At 43.2% G+C, this 18,836-nt stretch overlaps 2 protein-coding genes across 8 annotated transcripts in view; both read right to left on the minus strand.

Annotated features, from left to right (window-relative positions):
* Positions 1-215: 215 nt before the first annotated feature.
* On the minus strand, positions 216-6,311 carry LOC308368685 (palmitoyltransferase ZDHHC7-like). 4 transcript variants are annotated; one of them, XM_080842924.1, is made up of 8 exons: positions 6,276-6,311; positions 5,271-5,411; positions 4,765-5,116; positions 4,118-4,242; positions 3,680-3,776; positions 3,324-3,405; positions 2,645-2,775; positions 216-2,127 (listed from the first exon to the last, which is right to left on the minus strand). In XM_080842924.1, exons 3-8 carry the CDS (start codon positions 5,074-5,076, stop codon positions 1,948-1,950), a joined length of 927 nt encoding a protein of 308 aa, XP_080699050.1. In that variant the 5' UTR covers positions 5,077-5,116; positions 5,271-5,411; positions 6,276-6,311; the 3' UTR covers positions 216-1,947. The 4 variants fall into 4 exon arrangements, with proteins under 4 accessions (XP_080699050.1, XP_080699051.1, XP_080699048.1 ...); XM_080842925.1 differs by lacking the exon at positions 6,276-6,311 and adding an exon at positions 6,212-6,267 and having other exon boundaries at positions 4,765-5,082; XM_080842922.1 differs by lacking the exon at positions 6,276-6,311 and adding an exon at positions 6,212-6,267.
* A 268-nt stretch (positions 6,312-6,579) lies between these two features.
* Positions 6,580-18,836, minus strand: part of ankrd27 (ankyrin repeat domain 27 (VPS9 domain)) — a 23,372-nt gene continuing 11,115 nt past the window's right edge. For 3 of the 4 annotated variants that reach the window (XM_080841490.1, XM_080841492.1, XM_080841489.1), the window contains 18 exons: positions 18,834-18,836; positions 18,507-18,599; positions 18,031-18,155; positions 17,769-17,851; positions 17,432-17,547; positions 16,936-17,028; positions 16,361-16,558; positions 15,938-16,000; positions 14,476-14,592; positions 14,077-14,121; positions 13,816-13,935; positions 12,912-13,109; positions 11,488-11,607; positions 10,245-10,418; positions 9,676-9,763; positions 9,404-9,482; positions 9,086-9,149; positions 6,580-8,531 (listed from right to left, as the gene is read on the minus strand). The exon at positions 18,834-18,836 is cut by the window's right edge and continues 130 nt beyond it. In XM_080841490.1, the coding sequence (XP_080697616.1) occupies positions 8,166-8,531; positions 9,086-9,149; positions 9,404-9,482; positions 9,676-9,763; positions 10,245-10,418; positions 11,488-11,607; positions 12,912-13,109; positions 13,816-13,935; positions 14,077-14,121; positions 14,476-14,592; positions 15,938-16,000; positions 16,361-16,558; positions 16,936-17,028; positions 17,432-17,547; positions 17,769-17,851; positions 18,031-18,155; positions 18,507-18,599; positions 18,834-18,836 (2,145 nt within the window). In that variant the 3' untranslated portion in view covers positions 6,580-8,165. The remainder of the gene's footprint in view (positions 8,532-9,085; positions 9,150-9,403; positions 9,483-9,675; positions 9,764-10,244; positions 10,419-11,487; positions 11,608-12,911; positions 13,110-13,815; positions 13,936-14,076; positions 14,122-14,475; positions 14,593-15,937; positions 16,001-16,360; positions 16,559-16,935; positions 17,029-17,431; positions 17,548-17,768; positions 17,852-18,030; positions 18,156-18,506; positions 18,600-18,833) is intronic. The other variant, XM_080841491.1, reaches the window with a different exon arrangement.

Raw genomic sequence — 18,836 nt, forward strand, 5'->3', positions numbered from 1 at the left:
GAGCATCTAAAAGACACTAAAGTTACTGAGCAGTTTTGTTAAATCAGACAGTTTTGCACATCCATGTTTACTTAACTATACACAAGGGTTAAAGTCCAGGAATACATCAACATGCCAAAGGACAGATTTGTAAGAAATATCCTTTAATTCCAACAGACAGACAAGTTTTCTTCAGATACTGCACATTTCTACCTGATATCTGTGTTTATCCTGACAATGTCCATTGCACAAAAAGAGGAGTGTCTGATGCATGAATGAATGCATGATTCAGAGTTATGAGAGAATCACATCCTTATAATATTATTTGAGTTATAATATCCTTACAACATTTGTCTGTCATAATATAATAATTTGATTTTTTTGAGTTTAATACGTATATGACGCACATGCACTCAAATAACAGGATCTTGAGGTCACTATTTTTAAAGCCAGACTACTCGGTCTTAGATCAATACTACATTGTACCATGCAGGTCTTTGCTATGAGCCATCAGCATTAATAATTCACCTCAGAAGACCAAGTGCAAAGCGATTACACTGAGCTTTTAAAGATATCTCATTGCCACTAGTATCCCTGCAGTAAGCCTCGACTGGCCCAGCATCCACAGGAGGTAATAATTAAATAGGCACAGACCAATCCCTGTCCCTCAAATACATACGAATGCACACTGTAGAAGGTGAGATGTTTTAAAGCCGGTGAAATATGCAGATGTACAAGCTGGGCAAAATACAAAACAAATCAAAAAACTGTGGTTGCCTGCTGGTAATTGCCATCACCAAGGCTGATTCAAACAATGGTTCTGTTTTTGCCTCTGTGTAATTACAACCGTACAGGGAGTCATCAGACAGCAATATCCAGCAATTTCCGCCTGTCACTTCACATGGAAATGAGGCATTGACCACTGTGACAATAACAGAGGGGCGGTGGCTGTTCCATAAGGGTGAAGCTGGGTCCTACTGCTGAATCCTGACATTCTGGCCTCCGGCCATCTTTCCACCCCTCCCCCCACCATGTGCCTCCCTCCCTCCTTCCTTTTCTCCTCCCTGATGCATTTGACTAGATCCTCTTCCACCGAACCCAATTCTCGCTTACTTCCTCTATAGCTCACACAAATCACCCAGTTCAAAGTCCACAGAGTGCATCCACACAGCCTGATCTGGCTCGGCTATGTCATTCAGTGCATTAATCCACCCAGCAGCAATGAGAAGACAGATGTCTGACTTTGACTCTGCCTTAAACCACCTGAATGATTGAGAGATGCACTTAAAACACAAGGACGACTTCACAGTGATTAAAAAACACACACATACATACACAAATGAATAAAAATTAAAAACAATGTCCACAACGAAGGTCTTCTTCTGTTTGATTGCAGCTTCATGTTCCCTTCTTAGACCCTATTGGTTGCAAAGCAGTTCCACAGGAGGGGGGACTGAGCCCACTAAGGAGCCAGTCAGTCTTATAGAGTCCCACACAGCACCAAGTGAGTGTGTGTGTGTGTTTGTGTTTGTAGTTCTTGGTGCAGGCATGTAGTGTTTGTCATAACATCATAACGTCTTTTGTTTGTTTGTTTCTTTTCACAAGCTCAGCTTCATAACATGTGAGTGGACCAGTGAGGCGGTGAAGTGGTGTTGTGTGTGACCAAATACACATCGTGTGGGTGATCACAACCCTGTGTGTATCTGCATACACATATGTGCTGATACGTAAACTACTTTGGGGATTATTTTTGTGTCCTGATGATCATAACTCTACAACACCTGGAACGAACAACTCACTGGAACTCACACCTGAGCCTGGGTGTAGTGTGTGTATGTGTGTATGCGTGTATGTAGTCTGGGTAAGTGTGAGTAGAGTCTCTGTATGTGTATGTGTGTGTTTAGAGAGTATGTATGGGGGTGTGTGTGTGTGTGTGTGTGTGTGTGTGTGTGTGTGTGTGTGTGTGGTTCAGACGGAGAACTCGGGTCCGCTCTTTCTCGTGCGTGTAGAGAGCAGGTGGCGCAGCCGCAAGCCAGCGAAGGGGTTGATCCAGACGAGCGAGGGCTTGCCCCCGAACACGGCCCGCATGCCCTCCCAGCGTGTCCGCCGCTCCCAGGTGGGCCTTTCACTCTTCAGGCGCTCGATCTCCTGCACAGGCAGAGGGCAGGAAGCAGGTTCTGACTGAGTGCTAAAAATGCTCTAAATTTGCAATGTACAAACATGAATGGAATAAATAACACCCGTAATACCAATGTAACAAGAATGATCTAATGAGGCTTAGTTATTCAACACATTTTACACACTGCCTCAGGCTCCACGCAAATGTGCCACGTGCTCCTCAACAGGCATTTTTAAAACTAATGCTAATAAGGTTTATCCTCATAACTTTTGTACCCAATAGAGATATTAACAGTGCAAAGTTAATTGTGGAAAACAAGCCGCTACCAAGTAATATTTTAAAGCAATTTAGTCAAGCCACACATTTTTCACACGGTATCAAAGGCTACAAAGAAAATTGCTAACTACTCCTAAATATGTATTTATAAATTGTAATAGTATTTTCATGTAATAATATTTGTATTAGAGAGAGCCCAACAGTTCAAAGTTTAATTGTGGAAAACAACCGAGTTCCCCATCAGTAGGGGTAAGATGAGTGGTGACTTACGGTCTCATCGTTACAGATGGAGTGGAGCTGGGTGCCGAACATGACGGCAGTGAAGGTGAGGAAGAGGAGGGCCTCCAGGCAGAGGAAGATCATAAGCATGACCGTCACAGGAGGGGAGAAGTCACTGCACTCTAGAAGGCGCAGAGAGAAAGAATTCACACATCACAGCTGAAGCTATGGGTATGGGTACAAACAGCTAAGGTACAGATTTTCATACTGTCAGACAATAACCCACAGTCAGCTGTCTGCATTTCATAGACATGCTTTGCTAAGGGTCAGTGTTGAGGGTCAGAACAAATCTATGGTCAGCCAGTGTCAGTGTTGGTGAAAATCACATAGAATGTTTTCAAAACTAAAAAATAATATTCATTCACTTCACTAAATGCTCTTTTCTGCCACTCATGTACACGATGCAGGTGTATTAATGATTTGTATCAATGTGTACATTTGTATCAATGTGCACTTGCTGATGGGAAATTTTGTACAAATATCAATTTTAAGTCATATCTGTAAGGCTGGTGTACATATATGTCTGTCTGTAATGTGGTATAAAAGTATTGTGTCATGTCATATGCATATCCATGCCATATATACACATCAGCAATATGCACAAAATGTATGTTTTAAGTGTCAGAGTGCAACGTGTCAGGATAAAGGCCTAGTGTGAGGTTGCCCTCACCGTTCCACTGAACTCGGACACAGGTAATGAACTGGAACCCAGAGAGGGCTAGCGCATGGGCAGAGATCATGGCTATATACATCTGCAGACACGCACAAACACACACACACACAAACACACACACACACAAACAAAGAGACATTGTTAATGGAGGTATTAAAAAACGTTTTTCACAAACTGATAAGACTATTTGACGACATTTGGTGCATGCTTACAAAAGAATAAACTTCTTGGTACGGTCACGGTCAAACAGCCCATCAAGGGAAAGGGTGAGGCTAGCCTACCCTCGTCAGAGATAGAGGAAGAAAAAAAAAAATTTCTATCCCTGGTTGAATATACAACGCAGACAGACTTACAGTGAAGAGCACAAAGAAGCGCTGATTTTTTTCCCCCACGCAGTTGTTCACCCAGGGGCAGTGGTGGTCCATCTTACGGATGCAGCGCTTACATATGCTAAGAGGTGGCAGAGAAAAACATCCACTTTAAACCCCCACATGCCATAACGCACTGAACTTTATTCCACAAGTATTAAAACTGCAACCAGAATAATGTTTTAAAAATGTAACAGCTGTTCAAAAGATTCCTCAATAACATAAGCTGTGAATATGTTGCACCATGCTTTTAACCATGCAGTAGCTCATATCACCTATGCAAAAACAGCTTGAATAGAATCAGAATCACAAGCATAGGCTTAACGTAAGCCTAATTCAAACCGCACTGCCACTAACTTCAATAGGAAAATGAGCCATCTTAACTAATGAAATGCGAGACCCCCTCCCACGTGACCGTCTGACCTGCAGTGATGGGCCCTCTCTGGCTTGATGCTACAGCACTTGGGGCACTTGTAGATGACCTCCCCGGGCTTCAGCTGCAGGCTGTCCATGTACTCCTTTGTGGCGTTGCCCTTGGGGACGGCTCCCTGCATGAAAGGTTAGAGAAAGGTCAAAGAGCGAACGAGCAAGATGATTCCCAACTCTGAGGACCATACCCATCAATTCCATAACTTCGTCACTTGTGAAGTGATCATATGATTTGGAAGTGATGGAAAAGAAAATGGACAGAACGGCTAATGTTGTCCCAACAGTGAACCTATTACTGCTACACAGTGTCTATCAACTACACGCCTCCGCTCATTTGGGCACGCCTCCGCTCATTTGGTAGTTATCCTTAATTATTTCCCAACCAGAGAAATTCACTCATTACCCATAGGCCATTAAACAAATGAAAAAAGGAAAATACTATTGCAACATAAAAAGGCCCAATTTCTACTCCATAAGGAAAACACCTCCCTGAATAAACAACACATGCCAACACACATAAGTAGAAAATATCTTTCGAATATGTGAAATGCACATAGTTGGCTGTAATATGCCATACATTAAAAAAGCCCCCCGCCCCCCACACACACATTGTGTAAGGTCCCAATCACGCACTGACTGACCGGGTCGGTGAGCATCGTGCGCAGGTGCGACGTAAGCGCCAGCACTGCCAGGCCGTTGAACAGCACCCCGTTGACCACGGCATACCACACGCTCTTGGCCGGCAGCAGCATTACGAAGGTGACCACGAAGTCTGCATAGAGCACCAGGAACCACGTGATGAAGGCACAGATCAGGCCGCAGCCGTCCTGGATGAACCAGAGCTGCGTGGAGTCTGAAGGGATGCCTGCTGGGCCAACACCCACGGTGGAGTCCCCCTGCAGCAGGGGCCGCTGCTGCTGCTGGTCCATCTCACGCAGCCTGTGGGACTGCATCGTGATCTGATGCGATCAGGGAAGGCAACAGACCAGAGACCTCAATTCCCACCAAAGAGCAAGAGAGCCGATATGAGGATAGAGTACACAATATATACATAAAGATACACAAAAAACAAAAATACATAAAACAAATGTTTAAACAGGGAGAAAGAAAGGGCAAGAGACTATAAACAATAAACACACTTACACACCTTGCTTCCCACAATCTTCTGTTAAAGCGTCATACTGTCCTTTCTGCAAGCCCTCATTGGGCTAAGCAGCAGCTGATGCATCCTCAAACCCAGGAGGTTATTTGGACAGCGACAGATACTTGAGACCCCACAGCGAACATTCTGCAAAGACATATGGTATGGCTGTCACTTGCTCTAATTTGTTAAGCGGCATCTATCTAAGCAGCAATATCTCCTGCCTGTGATTATAAGAAGGATATAGCCAAGGATAATGGAGATGAGAGAGTAAGCTGCACTAGTTAACCGGCTGGTTTGACGTCTGGGGCGCTTTAAGTCATACACACAAGAAGATTTCCCAGTCTCCGATTAACGGGTTTAGATAACTCTTGTTTATACTAACAGGGCTAGCTCTGGCGTCTGAGATTTTGGACAATCGCTGTTGCAGTAGCTAATGGCGTGGCTTCTGTAGTGTTTAATTGTTTGCCATACATTTATTCAAAGTTGGCTCCAAGCCCTTACATTGCAAATTAAAGTTAGCAAAGGTACAACAGCACGTCAGCTGGTCAAGTAGATTTTATGCATTCAAAACAGCTGGCTAGCTAGCTTGATAGAAAGCATAATCAAAAGGTAAAGCTTAGCTAGGTAAATTCACGTTCAGAAAACGATTCACAACAGTAAGCTCCGTATCTATTTATTGTTAGTTAATCACGTTACAAAGAACGATATGTAACATACTATTTAGGCCAGATTTGGCTGCTGAGATAAAAAAAAAAAAAAACTATGATCTTACAAACATTAGCACATTTACGACAGTCACAAGCTATGACTGCTAGGATAACACGTAAGGCTAGCCAGAGCTACGTAAATAACATTATGGTAGCAAGCTAGCCGGACACGCCTGGAAATCATTACAAACCTTTACTTCAGTGCGTTGTCAGGGCAAAAAGCAAATGAATTCTTACCAAATCAAAATATTTCGCTAGTCTTATTTTCTCCTTCAATGGCATGACATGGTTTTAGAACTACCTGCTGAGCTATGCCAGTGCAGTGCTTGCATTACCGAACATCAAATTCACGGAAACGTCGTTTCCGGCACGTTTCAAGCGAACTTTCATATTTCCGCTGTGAATATTTAGTGTTGCATATTGGACACAAGTCATCAGAAAATCGTTTCTTTTTATTGTCATTTACTCCCATTTTAAAAAAAAACTTTAATATGGAAAAGAACAAGAACTACGCCTACATATCAAGACAACAAATACACCAAGTAAAAACACCCAAACACCATCCTTTTGGTTTATTAATGGTAATTTTGTCAACTTATATAAGGCACATGCATTTCAGCGCAGAACCGAACTATACAAAAATATTTTCAAATAATTTAGCTCAACTCTGATTAGCCTTGAGGTGAAATATTCAATAGAGAATTAAGATCAAACTTGACACACAAACCATGGCAAATACACATCTTTATTGCTACACAGATAGTTTCTTCTGCTTTTCTGTGAAGCTGTATGACAACATGACAGTGAGCATTAATGGAGGACATTCCAGCAGGGCTTTCTGAACCAGAAGATGAAAAGCGGCATCCAAGGCCACAGGAACTAAGTAGAGATGCGTCTAACTGAGAGATCTTGTTTCAGAATATAGTAAATCTTGCTCCAAGAGTGCAACTACGGTACAGCAAGCACACTTCACGATTTAATTTTTTACGAGTACAGTGATAAAAGGGTGTGGTGTTCAGGTCCTAGATCTCCCCTCTTCAAATCTGAATTACAGTATACTACTCAGTAGCAGGCCATGTGTAGCCGCTGTTAAGTGAGTGCGCGTCACAACACATTATGTGCTTAAATACTAAGACTTCTACGAAAATCGTCAAAATCCAGTGAAGTTTAATTAATGACAATTTACTTGCATGCAATGCAAGCTTGCAATATTGGGATCACTGGTTTTACGTTTTCTACTCGGTTAAGACTACTGCATCTAATTTAGTTTTATAGTGGCTTTTCTTGAGGAACAAGTCAAAATGCTCAATTTACAGTCTTGGTGATGGCAATGGCAGCAATGTGCTGCAGTAACATTGTGGTTGAAATGATTTAACCTGTCAAAAGTAATATTCATAGATGTGCACTGGGACATTCACCATGGTAAACAAAACAGTTGAAGTTTTAGCAGCAGATGAAGCGCTAAGAGAAAAATAAATAAATACATTTAAAAAAATCAATGTGCAGACAAAGATAACATTCGAATCATCTGCCTTGAAAGAAAATGCATAGCAGTTTACTTCTAGAAATGTTCTCACCAGGAAACTCCTGAGGATGGATTCTCAATTCAACCTAAGCATTAAAAAGAAAAGGAAGACAAAAGTAATGGCAAGAACATGTTTTTAAATTAAAAACCATCTAATAAGAAAAATTACTTCGAAGCATGTGTAAATACACGTTAAGAACTTCAATCAAGTATGTCAGCTCCTGGACTGATGCTATATCCAGGTCTGTCTTTAGAGTTTACATCTTTTGCTTTGCTAATGTGTTACCAAAAATAATGAAAGACATAAATACTGCTACTTCCAAGAAATTTCCCTTTTCAACTTGTGGTGATATGATAGAGCAGAAGGAACACAAAAGTGCTGGGAGTGTATGGATAAGTCCTCTATAACGTCCTTGCCTCTCTCTCTTTCTCTCTTATTTCCTCCTCTACCCACTCTTGCTTTCATTTGAATGTGTCATCATCATCTTGCCAATGACTAAGTATGTGAATCCCTCTGGTGCTCAGTGCCCTTAAGACAAGTGGGCCTGAACAGCGTTTACTGAATCAGGTGGCTTTCACGCACCACTCCACACAAAGCCTTAACCAGGAGGGTCGGTCCTCTGAGATCAGTCTCGGCCAGAGTTTGGGAAGGAATTTGGGGAGCGGTCAAAGGTCATCCATCTCCTTTAAAGTCGTCTCCGTCTCTGGGGACCCATTGGTCCTGGGCTGCGTGTCCTCGTCGTCCAGGGCCTCCCCTGTGTCCCCGTTGACATGGAGTTGGTCAGACGGGGAGTCATGTGACTGATCAGGTGATGGTTCAGAGGGGGTGGTAGGTGTAAGGCTGGGGCAGTCAGGGGATGAGGGGTCCTGAGAGAGGTCCTGGTGGATGGTGTGGCTGCGGGCCAGGCTGTTCCTGCTGCCCGGTGGGGGGATGGAGGACTGGCTGCGGTCACTGAGGCCCCGGGGACTAGTAAATGCTGGGGTGCTGGTCTCTACCGTCTCTCCCCTGCGCAGTTTCCTCTTGTCCGACCCCTGTGAAAATGTTAGCTTGTGGTTAGTATATCAAGTGGACATGTGTTTTTCAAAGTACAAGACAGTGGTTTGAATACTGCTGTAGCTTATTCTATATATTGGTTAAAGACCAAGTTTGTTGATATTTGGGCTCAACAACCAATCACATTATACCCCTCACTTCTGTGCTCCTGATGCAATGTGTTGTTTCACTGGAATTTCTTTATGCTTGGTCCGAGCTACCATGTTAGTTTCCCATCTACAGAGCCAAGACTGTGTACAAGCAGGAGTTTTTTTTTTTGAGCGCACACACTGCACAGACAGCTCAGGGACAGGGAAGACCAATTTGCCAGATTTGCAAAGAGTGAACTGGATTAGAATCGCAGACTTTAACTACATTCTTTAATTCTGATAATATAAACCACATTGTGGCCACTACTGGTAAAAATATATAAATATATTTTCCCCCCAAAATAAGATATACACAAAATCAGATGAGTGCTGAAAAATACCACACATCCACTGAAATTAGGCTTTGCATATGACAGCATGTGTGAGGGGAGAGGAGAGAGTACCCGAGTTAAAAGAGGAGAGTTGATTGAGGATCTGGTCCTGTCTTGTAATACAACCTTCGGAGACCTGCAGCACAACCACAGAACACAGATCACAATGACGCACACCACATTCACAATATACATGCACACCAGAGCACAATACACACACAGCAGCATCATGTATTAACTTTACGGCAATCCTAACTAGGATTTATGTAATACTACATTTCTGAGAGACATGCTCAGATACAGTGACTTAATTATGCTTGTGAGCTCAACACCAGAGGGTGCTATTGAGTCACTTTTTTCTTCATTCTTCTGTAAGTTTAGTAAGCATACCTGTGTATAGACTGGAGCAGGTCTTGCCTCCTGCTGTTTGTATCCTCTTGCTGCTTCAGTCTTTGTACCAATGACTGAGCTGGATCATATGAGAGAGGAAAACACATAGGGTTTTTCAACTAAATAATGGGTCCATAAATATATTCCATGTATGTCTTAAATACAACAAATAACTGAAACAGTTTGACATTGGTTTCTCCATGACCTCTAACTTTCCTCTTCAACTGACACTTGTGAGATAATAGCCTTCAACAGTGTGATGCTATCCTTACCCAGTGCTCCTTTGGGCTGTTTTCCTGGGTCTGCCGCTTCAGGGGCGTGGCCTGGGGCTCTCTGCAACATCTTCTGTATCTCTGTGCTCTGTGATTAACAGAAAAGTCGCAATATTGTAACCATCACCAACTGTAGGCTCAGATTAATATCAGAAAGTCATGGAAGTTGATTTCATCAACACATCTGATGGAAACGTACAGTACGAGTGATATACAGCAAGTGAGTCACAAGAAAGTGACAATAAGGTAACCATGTCACAAACTATACACCTGTAGCATGTTAGCTTCTTTCACATAACATTCACTGCTATGATTATGCCGCTGGCTGCTTATAGGGATGTGATATACATTTTCATGACGCTATTAGAACTGGCATGACCATTCCCAACTGAGTTAACATGGATATAAATAACTGGACATAAACTATCAATATGGCTAATGGCCAGGCATCTGCATCTGCCCGGCCATGTTTATCAGTGTTCTGGCTGTATGCACTGTGATGCCCTGGCTGTATGCACTGTGATGCCCTGGCTGTATGCACTGTGATGCCCTGGCTGTGAGGTCCTTACCTTGCTCCCAGTCTCCTGAGCGCAGTCCAGCGGTGTCCTCTGCCTCTTGTTCCTCAAGTGCACCAGCCCCCCCTCCTGCAGGAGCAGTTCCACCAGAGCCTGGTGGCCCCCCCGCACCGCCTCATGCAGGGCTGTGTTGCCATGGTTATTCGCCAGGTTGACGGACGCACAGCTCTGGAGGATGCAAACACAACATGAACAAGGGAGGGCAATAATGAAATATATTCATGCATGCAAACACACACGTAAACCTTCTATGACATCCGGTACATTCTGTTCTGTGAAATTCTCCATCCTTATGATCAGATACTATTTATAACATCAGATTGGACTTCAATTAAAATGTGAACAATCCTTTATTGTCATGTAACACATCATTCATAATCAGTCCATAATCAGCCTTAATTAGAGCCTTGGTAGATAAAGTAAAGAATAGGATGGAATATTATCAGGACAGAAAAAAGCACTACTAGAGGTCTTGGGGATTGTATCTGTCAATCCAGAAAAGTTAGCAGAAGTGACAACGAGGAAAGGGGAACATCCAGCAGCCTTGGCAGATCCGTAACCGGACGCTTTTTTTTTTCTCTGTCTACATTATCTAGAGCCTTGGTAGATAGAGTAAAGAATAGGATGGAATACAATTAGGACAGAAAAAAAGCACTACTAGAGGCTTTGTATCTGTCAATCCAAAAATGTTAGCAGAAGTGACAATGAGGAAAGGGGAAACTCCAGCAGCCTTGGCATATAGGTTACTGGAAGCTTTTAAGACTTACAGTCGGTACCCTGACCTCATGATTGAGGATGTTGGCTATACATTTGCCTTGATCAACAAAAATGATCCTCAGACTCGCTCTGGCATAGAAATGCTTGTGACTCATCTCTCAGACTATGATGAAATGATTCCAAAATGACACAATTTTACAAAAATCAAAATCAATTGGAATTCCAAATGACGTTGATAGTAGCACACATTGACAAAAGAGGGAAAGCTTATTTGGAAAACTGTTTTAAGGTTGTGTCTTGATTATGTTTGTGTTGATGTCAATGCATGTTGGATGTGTGAAGATTCTTGCAGTCTTTTTACATGACACAACTGGAGAAATAGTTTTCCAATGTTCTGTTTTACAAGCTCCCATGGTCTGCTACTATTGGAGTGAATGGGTAACATACCTTTATAATCGGTGTTTGAGCTGTATCTGTATTATATCACTGATACAGCAGTGTGACTCTAGCAGACCCTTACCTTAAGCAGGGCTGTGGCTGTGTCCAAATCTCCCTTAAGGCAGGCATGAATCAGGGGGGTGTTCCCATACTGGTCCTTCTTATTCACCTTGGCGTTACACTCCAGGAGTGAGGTTATAACCTAAACCACATCACAGGTACAGGAAGAGTGAGGTTATAACCTAAACCACATCACAGGTACAGGAAGAGTGAGGTTATAACCTAAACCCCATCACAGGTACAGGAGGTTATAACCTAAACCACATCACAGGTACAGGAAGAGTGAGGTTATAACCTAAACCACATCACAGGTACAGGAGGTTATAACCTAAACCACATCACAGGTACAGGAGGTTATAACCTAAACCATATCACAGGTACAGGAGGTTATAACCTATGCTACATCATGGGTACAGGAGGGGATTAACTGAAGTGACACATGATGGGAAAGTGCAACATTTAGGTACATGCAAACATACAAAAGTTAAATAAACTATTCTCTGATCCATGGTAGTCCCCTGGCACAGGGCCATGCCCTAGTGATTTGAAGCTGAACGCTGAGTGTGTTAGTCTGAGTAAGTCTGAGAGAGGAAGAGTGTTAATCTCTACTGTAAATCCTCTTGCTTAAAAGTCCTAAAAAAGATGTAATCTCTTTTTGGCAAAGAGTTGATTTTAGGTCATTACACAAAATACAAGAGAGTGCTGAGCTGACCTAACTAAATGTTTTTTTTTTTACTGTCGTTATAAGACACAGCTATCCAAGCTGCTCCTGCTTGGGATAGAAAACATTTTGGACCAGTCACACTGAACTCACTGCTAGGAATAGGATGCAGGATTAAGTGAGGGATAATGTAAAGTCCGGCGTTATCGAAAAAATTAATACAGACGGGACGAACAGGACCCTGACGTGCATATTTATATATATATACAGTATATAATAATACAAATAAATATTCGATATTCGACCTGGGAACATTGGGATGGCCCATTCAAATCAATTGAACTTTTAGCAACATTCTGAATAGCCGTATAAGAAGGTAAAATAGCATTGCCTGCAAAGCCCATCGTGCCAGAGGGCCCACAGTCACTCCAGGGTACCATTTACAACACAACAGCAACCTACACATTCTAGTGCACTGAAGCTATTATATAAAAAAGGCTTTATGTATAAGTCTTCAATAAGAGCAGCAACTAGCCACATAGGTGTTGACCAAAGAACCCTTTGTAACAGACTTCTAAGAGGAGAACCTTGCACCTTTTCAGCAATTCATAAAATAAGTTCCAAGAAAATAAAATAAGGTTTTCTTCTTCGGAAATAAACTTCCGTTTAACAACCTTTCATACTAGAGTTCTAAGCGCAGAACCTAAGGCGTTCTGCTGTGAGAATAGACTAGTGCTCATCCCTGTTGAACTGTGTGTGTGAGCTGTGGTTGTGCCACTCCTCACCTGCATGTGGCTGTTCTGGCAGGCCAGGTGAAGTGGCGTGACTCCCTGGCTGTTTCTGGCATTGAGGTTGGCACCGTGGCGGATGAGCAAGGACACCAGGGCACCGCGCCCGTGCAGCGCGGCCACGTGGAGCGGTGTGAAGCCGTCAGCACTGCTGCTGTTCATCCCCACGCCACTACTCTGCAGGTTCACCAGCTTCTGCATACACACACACACACACACACACACACACACACACACACACACACACACACACACACACACACACACACACACACACACACACACACACACACACACACACACACACACACACACACACACACACACACACACACACACACACAATATTCATAAACAAATGCTCTTAGACCAAGAGAGACATACCCATGCCACTGCTCTGCTAGCTTACATAAACCCATAAAACTACTGGGTCACTCATGCCCATAAACACTTCTGCTGAGTCATTGCCAAACTCAAAGGTATACACACATGCACACAAATGATGTATGATATGCTGAGCCATTTCCAGCTCATAAAAGGCAGATAACAATTGACTTTCTTTTCAATATCAACAACATCGCTGATGTGTTTTATCACAGCTCAGTCATATCTTTTAGTTTACAGCTGAAAAGACACATTTTAGAATACAGCTCAAAAAACACATTTTAGAATACACTTACACTTTAAAATGAAAACTGAAACTACATCTTTTTAAAACAAAGCGACCGACAGAGTGGGTTTGAGAGGGTTTAGCATCTGATCTAAAAGTGCAGAATGTTTCTCTGTCTCTGTGTGTGTGTATTACATTGCTATGTACAGGACGTGCTTAAGTAAGTGTTTGAAGTGTGTGAGTATGTGTGTGTGTGTTAGTAATGCCCTAGGGTGGTGATGTGAGTAATACCTTCTGTGTGGGTTCGCACTGGGGGCACTGGCACAGAGGGTGGCACAGCTCAGTCTGGATAGGCATGGCCGGCTCATCCTCCTCTGGCTCCTCATCCATCCACGCCAGCAGGTAACGTACCTGACACACACACACACACACACACACACACACACACACACACACGATGTTTTGTAATACTGTTGGTTTGCCTTTCATCATATCGGTAGCACAAAACAGGATGAAGCAGATGAAAAGAGGATTCTGGGTTAATATTCTCACCATCTCCACGTCCCCATCTGCTACAGCTCTCAGCAGTTTCTCTACCTGTCAATCAAAAAGAGCAAATCCATAAGGAAAGATTGCAGCTTAAGTAAGTTGGAGTTTGAACACATTCACCACAACACAGGATGTTGATTAGGATCAAATATAAGTGTTGAATGATAAGAGGACAAACGAAAACTGATAAGAGGACAAACGAGGTATTGAAAGACCCAAACCATGAGCTACATGACAATGGGCAAAAAAGCCACTTCTAACATCCTATAATCAAAGCCAGAGGACGACAATGTGCACTACATACATAAATAAACTCATTCAAGTCTTTTAAGGAATACAAGACCAAACTGATCTAAACCTAAATGAGACTCTAGTTGTCAGGGAGGCGTTAAGAGGTCTCACCTCTCGGTGTTGTGTCCGGCCAGGCTCCGATCGGGGCTCTGCACTCAGAGACGAGGAACTGGAAATGGACGAGTGTCGACTGCTGCAGTCAGACGGTTGAGGAGAGCGACTGGGTGACTAAAAGAGAGAGGGATAGAAAGAGAGAGAGAAAAAAGAAAGAAAAGAGAGAGCGCGTAAGAGAAGGAGGAGAGAGAGAACACCACCAAGTATTAGTACTGCATGCTGTAAACACTTTAATGTAAGTAAAGGTGCTATAAATGACAGACATTTGTTCTTCAACAAGGCGAGGTCATAATAAGGATTACAAGGTCATTATAAGAAGAACAAGGTCAGTATAAGGATAACAAGGTCATTATAAGGTAATTATAAGTAGAACAAGGGCATTATAAGGTCATTATAAGGTCAACAAATGTAGCTCATTATAAGAATCGACCCTTTGCACAAGCTCAATAATTCACCCATCACTACGCTCTGCCCCCTTTTGTTACAGTTGCTAACTTGGACAAAACCAGTGGAGCTGACTAGAGTAACAATGGCAGCTGTCAGTATCAAAACTAGCCATAGCCACAGGCTCTACACAACCTTTAGTGACAGAATTACCTGATTACGTCTAGAAGGTCTCAAAAAATGACTTTATTATGCCATGGAGGGATATGTACAAAATGTAAGATAGATATGGTGGGGGACGATCTTAAATTAGTAGCGAGAGTTTACACATGGCAATCCAAGAGGGAGAAGCCTTATCTCAGGATAACCACGATAGCAGATAACAACATCCAAGACCAGCATTGTTTGTGCACAGCAGGGTAAGATTAAATTAATTTACCTTCAATTAATTAAGTTGGAGAGGCACTGCGATACAGACCTAAGTTTATTGGTTTATTATATTAGCATTAGCCTGTCTCTGACATGACGGTGTCCTTGTAGCATATGCAAGCCAAAAACTAAAGCTAGCACACTAAACCAAAGCTCTACTTAATCAGAAAATTCCAACCTAATGACATTTTCTCCCACATTGTGATTGATCCTTGAACTGGGTTACTGTGCCCCCATCACTGGCCTGCCACACAGCTAAATCCACAGGAGTTTCGGTTTGGGGAACTAGATTAAACCAGAGAAAAATCTAAATTTCTGATGCCACTCAATGGTGTTGTAAGCTCAAGTCGTCCAAGTGCAGGAGGTTCTGAACTGGCATTGCCTGTCTGTGTTCGAAGGGCGGGACTTAGTGATAGGTGAATTAGCTGTGGGTTATTCCCATGATTCTGGAGGCATCCTGATTGGTCGATGCAGCCTGACCACATTGAAACTTAATTTGCAGGTAAGCTGAGACAGTTTGATTGACACCCTTCCAAAGACATAGAGCAGTGTTAATATATTCGATCTGATGCCGCAATGGAAACCTGTGTTAGCAGTGTAAACGACAAGAGGCAAGCCGCTACCTCGGAACGCATCTCTCTCCTACCTCTGTGCTGCCGTCCTTCCTCTGGATGCCATTATTGTGTGTGCGTTCCAACAGGGCCAGAATCTAGGGTTAAAAGGATCAATATATCAGTATAAAACATACCTCACTCCTGGATCAATATATCAGTACAAAACATACCTCACTTCAAAGATTACATTCTGTATTGCTCAAGAGGAAACATTAAGGTTGGCTTTCCAATATAGCCTACATTTCTTCTTCATTATATGATTAACAGTTACAGTTGTGGGATCTGAACGCAAACACTACACTCTACACTTTGAAAAAATACTTGGCGATTACAGTGTAACTTGTAGGTGAACTGCGTTAGAGACGTTATCTAATGCATTATCTAACTCCCTAGAACTAAGCGAAAAAAGGGGTTTCCCTGTGCTGGCAGCAGGGGGCTTGGGCCAGGGGCCTGACCTTGGAGTTGAGGGCGCACTGGAGGGGCGTGTCCTTGGCCTTGTTGTGGAGGGTTGTGGAGGCACCATTCTCCAGCAGCACCTCGATGATGCCCTCATAGCCCCAGCGCGCCGCAATGTGCAGCGGGGTGTCCCATTTGTCGTTCTGGATGTTGAGGCGACAGGTGTGCAAGTCGTAATACACCAGCGCCTTGACACACTGTCACATAAATACACAAGAGGACCACGTTCATACATACCAACTGCTTTTGCAGACAATAGAATTCATTGATGCTTTTTTTAAGCAATGGAAGTTCTCATGGAGGTCTCCTGTCTCAGTTCAGTGCACATATGTGGACTTTTTCCATAAGCAGTAAACATGTATGCAGGACTGAAACAGAGACTCATGGGGGGCAGCATCCATGTTAATCCATTATTAAACTGAGCATATAGTTTATTAATCCATTATTAAACTTAGCATTTTGATTCTTTAAAAGAATGGCCAATGTTTGACACGGTCTGATTTAGAATTAGCTACGCTATCTGATTAAAGGCATAAAAGCCCAAAAATAAATAAATCTTTAAACAGAGACTCACGTCTTCATGGCCATGCATGCAGGCCAGATGTAGCGGGGTGTTCCCGCTGTTGTCCTGAGCATCAGTGTTGGCCTTATAGTGCAAAAGCAGCAACTGGAGAGAGAGTGGAGAGGCAACAGGAGAAAGAGAGAGGACAAGGAGAGGAGAGGAGGAAAGAGGAGATAAGAGAGGAGAGACAAAGAGAAACATTGGGAAAGATGGAAGAAGAGAGGTAAGAACAGAGATCAGAAAAAATAGAACATGAATGAAAAAAAGAGAGAAAAAAAACTGTTTTAATGAATCTACATCATACATTGACCAATCAAATATAAAATCGGTAAAAATGGTCTTTTCATATTGTGCTGCTGCAGAACAGCCGTAGGTCAGTGTGTGTGTGTGTGTCTGAAGGAGTGTATTAGAGATGGGGTCAGTGTGTGTCTCTGAAGAAGTGTGTAAGGGATTGGGTCAGTGTGTGTGTCTAATGGAGGTGTTAGGTAGTGTAAGGGATGGTGCTCACCGTTACCCCCTGATAGCCCTTTTGGCAGGAGAGGTGCAGGGGAGTGAGGGCGTGGTAGTCCGTGGCATTCACCACCGCCCCCTTGGACACCAACAGGTCAATCAGCAGGGACTGACCTACAGACGCACAGTGAGGTTGGATAAAGCATGAAGAATCATCCACCAAAGCATTCCCAAGAGGGCCCCAGTTAACAGGCAGGGCAGAACCGTAATATCGATTGATCACATCCACACACACACACACACACACACACACACACGCACATTCACACGCACAGAGAGAGAGAGAGAGAGAGAGAGAGAGAGAGAATAGCATTCTGGGATAGACAGGCTCTTACCACAGACAGCAGCAACATGAAGAGGAGTGTAGCCCCGGTCATCACGAGAGAATGGAGTGATGATGGAGGGGTCGTTAAGTCTTCTACAGAAGAAAAAAAAAGTACCAGATATAACTTTATCAATGTTATCAACGCAACAGTATTTATAGCAACAACAAAAACTGCAGGGTGGGAACTAACGGCTGCAAAAAGGGACAACATCATGTTATTATGCTCGATAAGGTCTGTGAGACGGTGGTTTGGCCCGGAGAGGCGAGCTCACCCTGACACGCGGAGCTCACAGCTATCACAGGAGCAGAGAGGATGACACATCTTCACCCCGTCCTCCTCCTTCTCGCTCTCACTCAGGAGGCGCCGCACCTCCGCCTCCTTCCCACTGGCGATGTGCTGCGAACACACACACACACACACACACAGACACACAGACACACAGACACACACACACACACACAGACACAGACACACACACACAGACACACACACACACACACACACACACAAACAAATCCTTTAGAAGCCCAGTGGACATGAGAGTGCTACTGGCCCGCTGATTCGGACATTTCTACTAGGCACAGTCCTCTCGTACTGGATGCTTTTCAAACACCTGACTGTGAATGGTGGTTTTGAAGCTGTAAATCCAACAAACCGGTCCAGAGACACACAGTTTATCTTAAAATCTGTAATTGTGCTGACCACTGCATATGGGTCACAGGAGAGGAGTGGAGTGTAGAGGCTCACCTCAAACAGGTAATCTATGGGTGTAGCAGCATTCTGAGAGAGCAGGTTTATCTTCTGCCTGAAGAACAGCTTGTTATTGAGATCCCCTGGGCCCTAAAAAGGCAGACATTATACATTTATATACCAACGAGTACCAGTGAAAACCATGACATAAATGCCATAGCTAATTCATTAACTAATACAATAATTAATCTCATTCCAGTGGTCATAAAACATGTTGACAGTCAGGGTAGACATTCACATGCTATGTGTCAATTTTCCCAGGATCCCCTCCTCCCCGTCTCTAACGCTCTTCTTCTGAGCAATCCCCCCCCCCCCCGTCCTCACCGT

The sequence above is a fragment of the Sprattus sprattus genome (assembly GCF_963457725.1).
Source record: "Sprattus sprattus genome assembly, chromosome: 7".
Classification (NCBI taxonomy): Eukaryota; Metazoa; Chordata; class Actinopteri; order Clupeiformes; family Clupeidae; genus Sprattus; species Sprattus sprattus.